The 14,591-nt window shown below is 38.6% G+C and overlaps 1 protein-coding gene across 2 annotated transcripts in view; it reads right to left on the bottom strand.

Annotated features, from left to right (window-relative positions):
- LOC113068638 (IQ motif and SEC7 domain-containing protein 1-like) overlaps positions 1 to 10,688 on the bottom strand; it is a 109,198-nt gene extending 98,510 nt beyond the window's left edge. For both annotated transcript variants that reach the window (XM_026241417.1, XM_026241416.1), the window contains exons 1-3: positions 10,098 to 10,688; positions 719 to 748; positions 313 to 420 (exon numbers count right to left, since the gene is read on the bottom strand). In XM_026241417.1, the coding sequence (XP_026097202.1) occupies positions 313 to 420; positions 719 to 748; positions 10,098 to 10,327 (368 nt within the window). In that variant the 5' untranslated portion in view covers positions 10,328 to 10,688. The remainder of the gene's footprint in view (positions 1 to 312; positions 421 to 718; positions 749 to 10,097) is intronic.
- Positions 10,689 to 14,591: the final 3,903 nt, after the last annotated feature.

Genomic DNA, 14,591 nt, shown 5'->3' with positions numbered 1-14,591 from the left:
TTAACATCAATCATTCAAACTTGAATTTTGCTCCATTCATTAATACTGTATGCCTGCAATTCTAAATATAAATATCATGCTTTGGGTGTGTTTCATATAGTAATGTGCCTAATGACCTGAAGATATTAGTTCTGTAAGTTGTATGACCTATAACATACTTAGGTATACAAATAAATCATAAATTGTCAGTTTCATTGGAGAAAATAATGACAAAGTACACAAAGAGTGCATTCCATTTGCTATGACTAACAATGAAAATTCTAGCACAGTACTCTAGAACATGACCTAAATAAAGGGGAGTGTTTACTGTACCCGAAGGATGCCGACTTCCACTGTCGGTTTGGCACGGGTCTCCTGCAGACGGCTGATCTGAGGCTGCTGGGACTGTCTGTCATTTCCACAGGAAGAGAGGCGTGTCTTCTGCAGACAGGAACACAACAGAGACTCCAGACACTTCACAAGAGTCTGCAGCAGAATGTCCAAGCTGATGCTACTCCAATTAAATCCAAGTGTATGCGGAGCGGGACAGCTGCTGTCACCGAATGTGATGCTCCCAAATGAAAACTCAAACACCTAGCAGGGTGTTAGCAACCACTCAGAATAATAAGGGCAAGCACGCACAGGGTAATGTGGAGAATAATGGACAGCACGTTTAAAATGTTAAAATTCAGAGAATATTTACCATCACCAATACAATAGAAGTAAACATACAACATACCTGACAATTCTGGTACTGCCATATTCTGACCTGAAACACAAAAATATTTTATCAGAAAAAAAAAACAAATAAAAACAACAACAACAACAAAAAAACATTATAAGCAGAGCAGAACAACTCAAAATCACATTTAAAGTCACACAGTGAAATGGAAAACATTCAGTAAGACTGCTAATATTTCAGGAATTAATTTTCTGCACTGTATTCATACATAGAGTACTACATCTGTGACGTCAAAACCCAGAAGACTAATGTGCCACTGATCCCCGTTGAGTTTTTATAATGGGTTTTTGTTTTAAAATTCATGAGTAAAATAAGGTCTGTGGTAAACATAACTTGACGATACTTGCCGACAGTGTTGGAGAAAGTTACTTTTAAAAGTAATTCATTACAATATTGCGTGAATCCCTAAAAAAGTAACTACTTACTTTACTTAGTTACTTTTTATTAAAAGTAATGCGTTTTGTTACTTTTGCATTACTTTTTAAATATGAGCAGGGTTTGATAGTTTTTAATATAAGCAGTCTTTTTATACCAAATATAAAAGCCCTTTCATGCCAAAAAGTGTAATGAATAAACCTAAAAATGAAGGATAAATAAATTCATGTCTGTAGAGTAGAACACAGGAGAACACTCTTCAGCAAAAAAAGAGAAAGAATGAAGCACAATTGTTAGTTTATCTAAAGTCATTTTTGCTTATTAGTATGGTTGGACTGGATCATCAATGGTCAGCAGCAAAGTCATTGTTTAATAAAATGGGATTAGATAAATTTATGTTTGCATTTCACTGATTTAATTCGTTTTGATGAATACTTTTTTTTGTGAGTAGAATGAATTAATGCACATTCACATTTATTCTAGAACTACATCATGTTCACACAGTGCACACAACACCTCTGCACTTTCTCCCAATATGGGGCAGGAGAATTGTCAGTCAATAAACGGGAAAACAAAGAATCTGGCATTACTTTTTTGAAGATAAAAACAAGAACAGATATTTTCTTGAAAAATTAGAAAGTAATGCGTTACTTTGCTAGTTACTTACAAAAAAGTAATCTGATTACGTAACTCGGGTTACTTTTTAATGCATTATCCTCAGCACTGCTTGATGATATTTTGCTCTACAACATAATTTACATACCCCCATAATGAAAACACAGTTAATTTAGTTAGATAGGGGCAGTTAATTATTTATTTATTTTTAAATAATGTTTATAATGAATGTAAGTAACTATATAAGATTTGTGTTTTGTGTGCAGTTTACACTTACACTTAACTTGTTCAGTTACATTTACCACAGACCTTATTTTGCTCATGACTTAAATAAAACCCCATTATAAAAACCCACAGTAAAATCCAAAAGGAAACCAGTGTTGGATTCGTTTTCTGGGTTTTGAGGTCACGGCTGCAGCACTCTGTACTGTCAGCATCTGTGGCCATGACCCACCTCACATATTAGTATCTAAATGTCAAATATCAACTCCAGTGCATGCAACATTGAGGGTAAAACGCCTGCAGTTCTGTTACAACAGAAGCCAATAGAGGTGAGTCTCCTCTCAGCTGCCCACTGCACTATTTGAAGACGCCTCTGTAATAAACGTCAGGTCACTCCAAGAGAAGACACAATGAACACATCGGCCACTGCTCTGATTTACTGCTTGCTTCCTGTGTTATACATAACTTCTTAAAAGTCAATTTATTCATCACATAAAGGGAAAATTGCATTCAATTTTATTTAATGTGCACTTGTAATCTAAAAGTATATTTTTAAGGGTAGCCCATTTGTGAAATTGTCTCAGAATTACTGCTGACAGTAGATGAAATATGTAGAAATTCATTAGTGTTTTCAATCAAACAGTTGCTGCAGTATTCAAGGCGTACTGCCAGCAAGGCATACTGCCAGAAACTTGAGGCAGTTGCCTGTTGTATGTGGCTCCCCAGCTGGTGGCTGAGGCGTCTTTGAATACCACAGCATGCCTGGATACCTGTTCTAGGGGCACCCCTGCATAGCCTGGTAATACCAGACTCTGCTACTTCACTTTGCTTCGTAGACAGAGTCTGGCATAATAGAGAAGTGTTTTCTCTCTCGCTAGAGGGCGCTTGTCTGAAGTTTAAAATCATTGGTTACCCATAAGCCAACCAGATACGTTTAGTTATGAAGTATGTTATGCGCCTGTACCGCCGCATCGAAGCACAGACATCATGCATCGAACTCAAATCTATGATTGAACTTCCACTGTAAACCTGTTGTTAAACACTCTTCTTGTTCTGGCTTCAGTTTGAAAAAGAGAGAATGTTCTCCATAACAGAGCGAATTGCATCCCGTGTCTCGTTTCCCATTTCCGCAGTCGTTTTGGTTTTCCATTTCTCTAACCTACAATTTAAAACTCGGTGCTTAGCATCTACGTCACGGCTCTCAGCCGAAGTAGGAAGTAGGCTAACTCTAGACTCGCTCACTCTTCAGCGGAAGTAGGACGTCTGACGTAGTCAGGCTAACCCCTGCCCAAAGGAACAAGAGATCCATCCACGTGCTGAATATTCTGCAGCAGACCAATATAATCTGAATCCGGTGAGTAGCACGTAGCCACGGCCACCCCTGGACTCAGCCATGAAGCAAGTGCTGAAGCGGTCTCATATTGAGCAGACTGAGCAGAAGTAGCACTGCAGCTCCATACGTAAGCCCCAGGGGCCTCTGAAAGAATTTCAGGACCTTGTACTGATATGCGACCTTAAACACGAATCGCAGGAATGGCCTGTGCAGGAGGAGGGTCGAGACATGAACGTACACATCCTTCTGGTTGATCGCTGCACACCAGGCTTGGGGATGGATGCATTCGAAAATGCATTTCTGCATAAACATCTTGAATAGCAGCTTGTGCAGTGTAACCCACTGATTTTCTTGGGGAAAATGAATAAGGGCTGTAAAGCCCCAACCTCATATTGACTGGAGGGACCGGCTCTATCGTGTCCTTCACCAGCAGGACTGCAATTTCCACATGCAAGACAGGGACATCGACAGCCTTGATTGAATTTGTGGGGACCACCTGACGAACTGAATCGCGTAGCCTAGTCTGATGGTCTGTAGGAGCCACGGGAGGGATTGGGGAGTGCTAACCAGGCTCTGAGAGACTGTGCCAGTGAAACCAATGAAGCCACCAACATACCTGTGGTACGGCAGCATGATGGAACACAGGGACCCGGCCTGTGGCCTCCCCATACCCTCTTGGGATTTGGCATTGGTGCCAAAAGTCCAACAATCTGCACCCTTTGATGCCTATGGAGTCAGTTGCAGTTTCTTTCTATAAAAAATCTACGGCTGATTGCATTGGCCTCGATCAATAGGGTGGGGGACCTGCAGGCATTTTTGGTCAATGAATCGTGAGTTGAGTTTGAACCGGATGACTCCACTGCAACACTGAGACCCCGGCCCAGCTACTTGCCCAAGGTTCCTACCACTCCCGAACTGGCAAGCGCTGCCCCTGGAGGAGGCAGATCCAGCCCTAGCTTTGCTCTGTCCTGTACGTGCACTGTGACAGTACATGGATAGAACTCAGAGCTTTAGGACCTCAAAACAGCTCTTTGATATGGAGGACAGCTGAAAGAGAAGGATGTCTCCAAGCAGAGAATGGCCCACTGGATAGTGGAGGCCATCACCTTGGCCTATGAAGCACAAGGTGTGCACTCCTAGTGGACCAGGCAGACCCTGTCTATTCCTCCAGCATTCCAGCAGTCAGACATGGTGGAGCATCCAGCACAAGGTCTTTCAGCCAATGAAGTCCTAAAATCTGGTGTGAGTCTAGTGCCCATATGAGTGACCCTATTGGGATCCTACATGTGTATGTCCACAGTACAGTTACTAGGGCCATGTTTAACCTGGCAGACCACGTTCTGCCATCTCTAAATGATGCAGCCTGAGCCATCTCAGAGACTTCCATGTGCAGTAGGGCCCAAATGGATAGTTGCTGTACCATCGTTGAGCTGCCAGGTCACTGGCTCGGCTCCTCAGTGAAAGCATGAATGAATGCAGTGCACCTGCTGCCTCTTATACCCGCGCTGTGCGGGTGATGTCTCGGTTCCCTCCCTCCCATAAGGGTTACACAAGTAACCAAGATGTTTCTATATGCTGTACTAATGGTGCAGTGTGTGAGGTCACAAAATGGCTAAGCCTTAGCTCATGATCTTTTATAATTTTGATGAATAAATTGTATGTGTGATTTATTATGTTACCAATATATCTAATGTAATTAACAAATGGAAAAAAATGTTGATAATAACTGAACTTATTCAGTACTATTAATGATTAATAATAGAAAAAATATTTCACTCACTTTTGTGTGATATGTTTTATAAATATACAAAATATCATTACCTAAACAACATGGAATGTCAGATTTTCCATACATATTGATACATTGATTTACAATATCAGCATTGACCACCACAAATAGATTCGCTTTTTCCCCTTAGATTTACCTTTAATTTGTAATGTACTATTTAAAATTGAAAAAAGGGGGTGCTGATTATTCTGAAGTTGGGTGTTTCAGACATGGGTGTTTTTATATGAATGTATCTCTGAAGGGAACCAGCTGCCTTCAGAATAGTTTCAATAGCAATTTCCTTTCATTTTACCTATGTATAATGCCTGCTGAAGAAGCATTTATGAGCACAATGTGTTCGTATGCACACATAGGCACATATTGCTATTTATTAAGGTATTTCTATTAAGGTTTTATTATTAAAGGTCATTATTATAATTTCATGTCAGTTCCCCAGGAAGTTGGTAGTAGCCATTATTGAGCTCATAAATCAGCTATTTAAATTAAATTAAATTAAATTCATGCATTTAGCAGACGCTTTCATCCAAAGCGACTTACAGTGAATTCAGGTTATCAATTTTTACTATCATGTGTTCCATGTGTTATTGAAAATGCTTTTTCAATCAGAACCTACTTTAAATATAATTTGCATTTCAACAAACAATATTAAAATATATTTACATTGCTAAGTTGAAAAGTTTTTGCATAAGGAAATTACTAAAACTAACTATTGTGTATGTGTGTTGACAAATCATTAACATTTCCAGTATGTTTATTTTTTAACATCCCTGCTATTCACTTATTAAATATATTTGTTTCCAACCCGGCAGTCAGGTCCTCTGTACACTTCAAATCCTCTTCTTATTATAAGTTCAATCATCAGGTCTTGGCTAATAAGCTTACAAACTTTAGATGTGCAAAACCAATTGTTTTTAGTTTAAAGAGTCAGTGAGTGTTTTATGAACTGTTTGAGCCAGAATAGTTTTGTAAACTGGTTTAACTGATTTATTGAAAATATCTGACTCAAAAAAAGAAACAAATGGTTATGCTCGACAATACATCCATATGTCAACAAGGAGAAGAGTACAGGGCCGATTACAGAGCTTTGTGGGACACCATGGCTAAGACTCATGGTAGAGGATATGTTGGTGTCTACTCTGCATATATTCTGTCAGAGATTCCAAGATCCATTTACAGATAAAAATGTCCTTTGAGGGCACTGTTACCGAATGCCATACTGTGATGAAATATCAGTGTCTTATTTGCTCCTCTCTTATTCAAGGAGTCATTTTATTAAAGTATGGAACAGCTACAGACTGGGAAAGAGAAAGAAAATCAAAAAAAAAAAAAATGGTAGACTAATATGTGATGTTGAGATTTGTAGCATGTAAATCTACTCGACATGTTTTAGAAGTTGCAGCAGAGGTGTGAAATACAGGGGTTTTCTAGACCTAATGAACCTGTAACCCCTCATAACGAACCTTAGAAAGTTATCACATATTTTTCTTGAACTTGATTGCTGAATCAAATAGATTTATCCCAAATCTGCAACCTTGGTGCCTTGAAGCATGCTATGAGATCAGATATCATACACACTAATTCAGAATGCCAGTTTCAATTCAGAAAATAGTTTAGTTAGTTTAGCTTGACAGTATCCAAGTCTTTTTATATGGGTTTGGGCACATTATGTTCAGGCTGGGAAACTATAGCTAAAAAGCATTGATACTGCTGGGGGGGAAGAAGCTAAACCTTTTCATTTACTTTACTAGCAATCTGGAAACACTGAACAGTGGAGTGTTAAAGGGGTCATATGATGCAATTTTAAGCTTTCCTTTCTCTTTGAAGTGTTACAAGCTGTTAGTGAATAGACAAGATCCCTAAAGTTGCAAAGACTAAAGTCTCAAACCAGGGCTTGTGACTAATTTTTGCACTGGTTGCACCAGCACAAAAGTATGTGCTGAGGATGAGGAACCGGTTCCTGACACTACCCGTCCCTTTGAACAGCTAAACCGTCCCTAAACAGCATATACTACTGTTTCAGCTATTAAAACAATTCAGTTTTGTATGCAATAGCAAAGTGATTATATTTAGTTTAGTTTTTGTTTCTAAAATATATATTTTTAGCCTTTGTTTGATCAATTTAGCCTTCTCAAATCATCACAACTTGCATAAAAAATATATATAGATATAAAACGGTTCAAGCATATAACAATCTTTTAAAAGTTAGACCCAGATAAATGTGCGCTATAGCCAATAGTTTCTCCGGAGACACTTCACACATGGAAACTCCAGCATGATCACTTGCATGATTGCATAATCTTTGTTCATAAAGGTAAGAGTAACACATAATTCGTAACTGCAAAGGGTCTACTTCTATTTGTGTGCATTCACAATATCAACATAACGTGGCTCTATCTGCTGTGTCGTCTTTAACAGGAGTAAAAAAATTAACCGAAACTATGTGAAAAAAATGCCTCGCAGACATGATAAATATATATATAGAAAGAAATTATTTATTTAAAATTTATTTTAAAAAGTTACAAATAGAAAATGATTTTACATTTTTAAAAAAACTGTGAATATGTAAAATATAGTGCAATCAGTTCGGACATCGCACAGTACTCATTCAATAAAGTGAAAGTGAAGTGACATTCAGCCAAGTATGGTGACCCATACTCAGAATTGGTGCTCTGCATTTAACCCATCCGAAATGCCCACACACAGAGCAGTGAACACACACACACACTGTGAACACACGCCCGGAACAGTGGGCAGCCATTTTTATGCTGCGGCGCCCGGGGAGCAGTTGGGGGTTCGATGCCTTGCTCAAGGGCACCTAAGTCGTGGTATTGAAGGTGGAGAGAGAGCTGTTCATGCACTACCCCCACCCACAATTCCTGCCGGCCCGGGACTCGAACTCACAACCTTTCGATTGGGAGTCCGACTCTCTAACCATTATTAGTGTTTTAGCACACCTGATCTCTTCTGGAAGCTGATTCCAGCTACGGGCGGCATAGTAACTAATGGAGGACTCCCCTTGTTTTGTGTGAACCCTTGGTATTTCTAACGGACTCAATCCTAATGATCTGAGTGCTCTGTTAGGTTTATATTCAGTGAACATTTCTGCAATATATTTTGGTCCTAGGTGATTTAGTGACTTATATACGAGTAAAAGTACTTTAAAATCAATCATAATTGTAACTGGAAGCCAGTGTAAGGACCTGAGGACTGGTGTGATACGCTCAGATTTTCTGGTTCTAGTCAGAATCCTGGCAGCAGCGTTCTGGATGAGCTGCAGCTGTCTAATGCTCTTTTTGGGAAGGCCAGTGAAGAGCCCATTACAATGGTCCACCCTGCTGGTGATAAAGGCATGAACTAGTTTCTCCAAGTCTTGATTTGAAACAAAACATCTGATTCTTGCAATGTTTTTTAAATGATAGTATGCTGATTTGGTTACTGCTTTGACATGACTACTGAAACTGAGATCTGTCTCCAGAATCACACCAAGATTCCTGTCTTGATTTTTAGTTGTTTGACCCCTAGAGTCAAGGTATGCATTCACCTTGAAAACTTCATCTTTGTTTCCAAATGCAATGACTTCAATAGTTTTTTCCTTGCTTAACTGAAGAAAGTTCTGGCACATCCAACTATTAATTTCATCAATGCACTTAATGCACTTAATGCAACTTAACACTGAGATCTAGCAATACCAGCAATTTAATTTAAGCAAATATAATTTATTATCTTAATGAGTGCTGTCTCTGTGCTGTGATGCGGTCGAAAACCAGACTGAAAATAGTCCAGGTATCCATTTGATTTTAAGTATTTTTTCAGCTGATTAAAAACTAAGTTTTCTATAATTTTACCTATAAAAGGAAGATTAGATATTGGTCTATAATTGCTAATCATTAAGTTTTGGTCATATGGCCCCCTCATAATCGTGTTAAATAATCATGATTACGTTATTGACCAAAATAATCATGATTATGACTTTTGTCATAATCGAGCAGCCCTACTGCTGATTCAAACAAGAGTTTTGAGCAGTATAGAGCAACAGTTCTTAATTCCATTCCTCGCTCCCCCTTCACTGAACAAATGTTTCTATTATCGCTTCAGATGTTTGTTATTCGATCGCAAGTGCCCTGCGAAATGGACATCACAGTATATTCCACCATGCTTCCAGTTAAAAGCGAGTGCAATGAAGTGCGAGACGTGAATTTAAATTATATTTATTTAGAGAGATATATGATGTCACAAGCAAATCCATGAATGAATGTTCCAAAGTGAAGTAAACTTCAACAGATTTTTTTCTGCTCAGGGAGTAGGGACTAGGGAGCAATGAACACTGTGTAGGGACCATGTCAATGGGAACACAGTTCATGCATTAAGCTCACTTCTAACGAGCTGATTATCTGAATCAGGTGTGTTAACAGAGAGACATCCAAAACATTCAGAGCTGGGGGGCACGAGGACTGGAATTGAGAACCACTGGGGTTGAGTAGTGCTTGTTGTTTGTAATTCGCCAATCACAAATGCATGGTTTTATGTTTACACTGGATGCAAAAAATGGCTCGTTTGTAATGGCTTTTTTTTTTTTTTTTCGTTTTTTCTTACCAAGACACACATAACAGTACAGTAAAGGGCGTAACATTTACATAAATCACAAAGCACTGGATAGCTGGCCAATCAGAGCACACCTCGCTTATCAGACTGATGAGCTTTGTAAAAAAAAAAAAAGGTGTTTCAGAAAGGAGGGGCATAGAAGAGAAACAATAATGTTCAGTGTGGGAAACAATGTGGAAAATAATGTTTTTTAACCTTAAACTGCATAAACACATTTCATTACACCAAAGACACAAATAATATTTTTAGCAACATTATTTGAATCCTTTAAATATTTTTCAATATCAAACCAAGCACACTCCAAAATTGAACAAACTCTTAAAAAATACAATATAACAAATTATAAAAAGTGTTGTTTAAATAAGCGACCTGTGTATTCTAAAATCTGACTAAGAACCACGTATTTGGAGAAAGTAGACTATATAAGAGAGTAGTCTTACTGTTGCAGCGGGCTGTTCTCCTGGATGGAGCGCAGTCTGCAGGTGAGCAGATGCCGCTGGTGCTCGTGTCTCAGGCGGCTGTTCTCTGCGCACAGCTCGGACACATGCTGCTCCAGCTCGAAGATGCGCCTCTTCTGCCGCTCCAGCAGCGTCTGCTGGGTCTCTATGATCTTATTCAGCTCCTTCAGATAGCCAGCTGCCTTCGTCGGGTTCTCGGTCCGGCTGTCCATCTTCTTCTCATTCAGCTTTACTAACCTGAGTTAAATATTCCCCCTTTCCTGGAGGTGATGACGCGCTGTGATATATGAGAGGGGCGCGCGTCCCGTGCTCAGCCATGCTTCTGTGAAATACTGCGTCTCCTGCGCTGCTTTGTGCCACTAAAGGTTAAATACGGCTATAGCTTAAATATCGTTCCCATCGCAGTTCTGGAAGGAGTTGGTGGTGCAACAGAGAATATTTGATCCACTTGCCATACAGCAAAATACACTTGTAAATAGTGGCGCAGTAACCTGAATACACCGCATGCGACGCGACGCGACGCGACGCAACAACGCAGCTGTCTACACTGCAAACGCGCGACGTCGAATAAACCCGCCGCATGCGTAAACAAAGACTCTGATTGGTCGGCTGGTTGTCTGCGTCACGATTCCACCCGCAGTCCTTACGCATCACGCTTGCAGTCAGAATTACGCTATAGAGAAATCGCGCTTAGATATAAAAAGCCGTTTTCACGGCGTTGAAAACAGCATTGGTGCCTTCAAAATACACCGTCTATAGCGTAATTCTGACTTTTGGCTTGTCATAGCAGCATGCTGTTTCGCGTCGCGTCTGACAGTGCAGCTGTTTTTGATCTGTGATTAATCATTGGTTTATTGCTACAGTTCAGTGCATTTAACATCCCTATACAATATATGGCACTTACAGTATTTTTCTCATTTTTGTTAAATACCATATATATTTTCCCCATTTTGTACTGTTTATTTTAAATAATTTCCACTTATTTTGATATAGAATGCAAAGAAATAGTACTCATTTTTGTAGTGTCCAAATAAGTTTGAGGCCACTTTATAAAATAAAGAAATAAGGTAGGTGAAGTGCTATTACAATAAAGTGCCAAGAGCTCTTGCTGCACTAGGAACTTCATGCATGCAGCTGCAACATTGGGAAAAGAAGCTGATATATTAGACTAGCACTATTTTAACAACGTAGAATATAAATGTATTGCTTTGAACTGTTATTTATTGTTATGTAAGGTGAAAAATGATGGTAAACCAACCTTAAGAGAGCAGAATAATGTGAATTTTCATTCAGTTTCTTTGAAGGCATATTTCTCTGGTAAGAAAGCAGTGATGTAATTCCAGTCTGCATCCTCATCTGCATTCATTTTACCAATCTGAGGCTCTTGCAGGACAACATCATATTTTACAAAGATTTTGTAGATTCCACGAGAGAACTGTGCCTGCACTTTCTGATGCAGATGCCATAAAGAGAACGATTTTTTTTTTTCATTTGTTCATGAAGTTTACTGTATATGCACACACACGCATGCAGACATGTTGGTATATGTAGTTTATGGGGACAGTTCATAAAAATAATTATACTGTATTTTCTATTCCCCTACCCCAAACCTACCCCTCACTCACAAAACAACAAAAATCTAAACAATGTTTGGTACGTTTTTAAGCCATTTGGTTTACAAGGACTCCAGAAGTGTCCTCATAATCCAAGTTTACATTGTAATATCTATGTCATTATACACACTGTGTCCTCATAAACTTGTACGCACACACAGTGTAGGACATTCCTTTGACATATTGGTTCTTATACTGGTAAAAACTGTCCTACCTCTAAACAAACCCTCAAAGAAATCACACTCAAAAATCATTAAGTATAATTAGTATCCCCCCCAAAAAATAAAATTGCAAGCATCTATTGGTGTCTGGTATATCTGAAACTGTCATTTCAGATTGTTGCTTTTCTATTCAATGCAATCAATTCAAATTAGCAAGCGGATGTTAAATGACTGACTTTATGCTTAAGGTCATACAAAGTTTCTCTCTGTCTGTCTGTCTCTCTCTCTTGTTCTTCTTTTTAAATATTTAAGGAATAATTTACAATGGGGCATTGTTTTTGAAAATTCATGCAAATACCAAGGTGATAATGGAAAGATAGAGAGAGAATTTCATGAATATTAAAAGCCATTTCTAAAGAAAACAAATGAATATCCCATTATTGGTCATCTGTTTGGTAAGCTTGATCAATGTCTGTGTTTGTTATTATCTGTTTTTACTGTTGTATGTGAGGATCATTGAAATAGCTGAAATAATTGGGTGAAATGAGATTAATTCAGTCCGGACCTGGAATTACTTTATGTACTTGCAGTTGCTGTAAGATAATACACTATAAGCAATACAGTATAAGAAGCCGTGCTTGTACAGTATTGTGACAACAGTCAAAGTTACAGCAGCACAACAATGTTAAAAACAATGCATAACAATAACACATGAAAAGACATGCCTAAAAATCTCCAGATGATAGACTATGATAGAGTTTAAATAATATTAAAAACAAAAAGAACATGAAATGCCTTAATGAGTTTTGAAATGGAATCATAGTACAGTAATCTTACTGTATGTAAAAAAAAAGATTGATAACCTTGTTTGAAGCTTTTAGGCAAGTATTAGTGGCTACATTGCATTAGCACATGGTAATACTCAAACAGGCTGTAGGTTTTCTGACATAACATTTACAAGGAGCCTGAAAAGCAGCTACTGCAGGATAATGAGGTTACAGACTGAAGACATGACACAACACCACAGTCCAGGCACTGAAACACAGGTTTCTGAAGAGGACACGGAGGAAGTGGTGATGGTGTAACAAGACCAGTTCTGCAAGAAGGTTTCTGAAAGCTATAGGACGATCATCAAAAAAACAACAACAAAACACCAAAGTTGAAATATGATACTTGCATAACACTCATACTACGAAATACTTTGTTTATCATGAATTATTTTACTGTTGACAAGATACAGTGATGTCTCAAACTTGTTTCAAATATTCGTGTGCACAATTATAAGCAAATTGGATTATAAAGTTAGATTATATACAATTATTATTAGATTACAGTTAGATTATAATATGAATTTGGAGGATGGTCGAAGTTTGGGAAAATGAAGGAAATTCTGAATTGTTGGCTTTCCATTGTCAGTGAAGTCTTTGGACACTTTCGCCTGCAGTAAAGTCTTTCACATAATTATGCACATATGAAAGTGTTTAACAATTTAAATCACACCTTCCCTCATCAACAATTACACATGCTTACACTCCTGAAAATGATTATACTCAGTAATGATGAAGACTTGTGTGGTTTGGAACTTGAAATATGTTTTTAGAAATGATAAATGTGCAAGCAGGGTATATATGTCCCCTAAGGATATTACAGTAGTATATTATTCTGAATTCATACTTTCCTCATTAAAAACCAGCAGAAACCAGTGCTTTTGAAAATTCACTTTACATTACATTCTCACAATTCTTTAAAAGTGATAAAGGATAATCCCTAATCTAACTCAACCGAAGGTCAAATTAATTCTATATACCTGTGTTTTTTTGGACAAATACAGGTCCTTCTCAAAAAATTAGCATATTGTGATAAAAGTTCATTATTTTCCATAATGTAATGATTATGGAACTGAAATATATCACACCAACTGAAAGATTTCAGGTGTTTTATTGTTTTAATACTGATGATTTTGGCATACAGCTCATGAAAACCCCAAATTCCTATCTCAAAAATTTGGAAATCATGAAAAGGGTCTCTAAACGAGCTATTAACCTAATCATCTGAATCAACTAATTAACTCTAAACACCTGCAAAAGATTCCTGAGGCTTTTAAAAACTCATCATTCCTCATTACTCAAAACCGCAATCATGGGTAAGACTGCCGACCTGACTGCTGTCCAGAAGGCCATCATTGACACCCTCAAGCGAGAGGGTAAGACACAGAAAGAAATTTCTGAACGAATAGGCTGTTCCCAGAGTGCTGTATCAAGGCACCTTAGTGGGAAAACTGTGGGAAGGAAAAAGTGTGGCAAAAAACGCTGCACAACAAGAAGAGGTGACCGGACCCTGAGGAAGATTGTGGAGAAGGACCGATTCCAGACCTTGGGGAACCTGCGGAAGCAGTGGAGTAAGTCTGGAGTAGAAACATCCAGAGCCACCGTGCACAGGCGTGTGCAGGAAATGGGCTACAGAGAAGCAGCACTGGACTGTTGCTCAGTGGTCCAAAGTACTTTTTTCGGATGAAAGCTAATTTTGCATGTCATTCGGAAATCAAGGTGCCAGAGTCTGGAGGAAGACTGGGGAGAAGGAAATGCCAAAATGGCTGAAGTCCAGTGTCAAGTACCCACAGTCAGTGATGGTCTGGGGTGCCATGTCAGCTGCTGGTGTTGGTCCACTGTGTTTTATCAAGGGCAGGGTCAATGCAGCTAGCT

This window comes from Carassius auratus, linkage group LG48F (genome assembly GCF_003368295.1).
Source record: "Carassius auratus strain Wakin linkage group LG48F, ASM336829v1, whole genome shotgun sequence".
In the NCBI taxonomy this organism is placed as follows: Eukaryota; Metazoa; Chordata; class Actinopteri; order Cypriniformes; family Cyprinidae; genus Carassius; species Carassius auratus.
The sequence above is the reverse complement of the archived record's forward strand: the minus strand, read 5'-3'. Positions and strand labels throughout refer to the sequence as shown.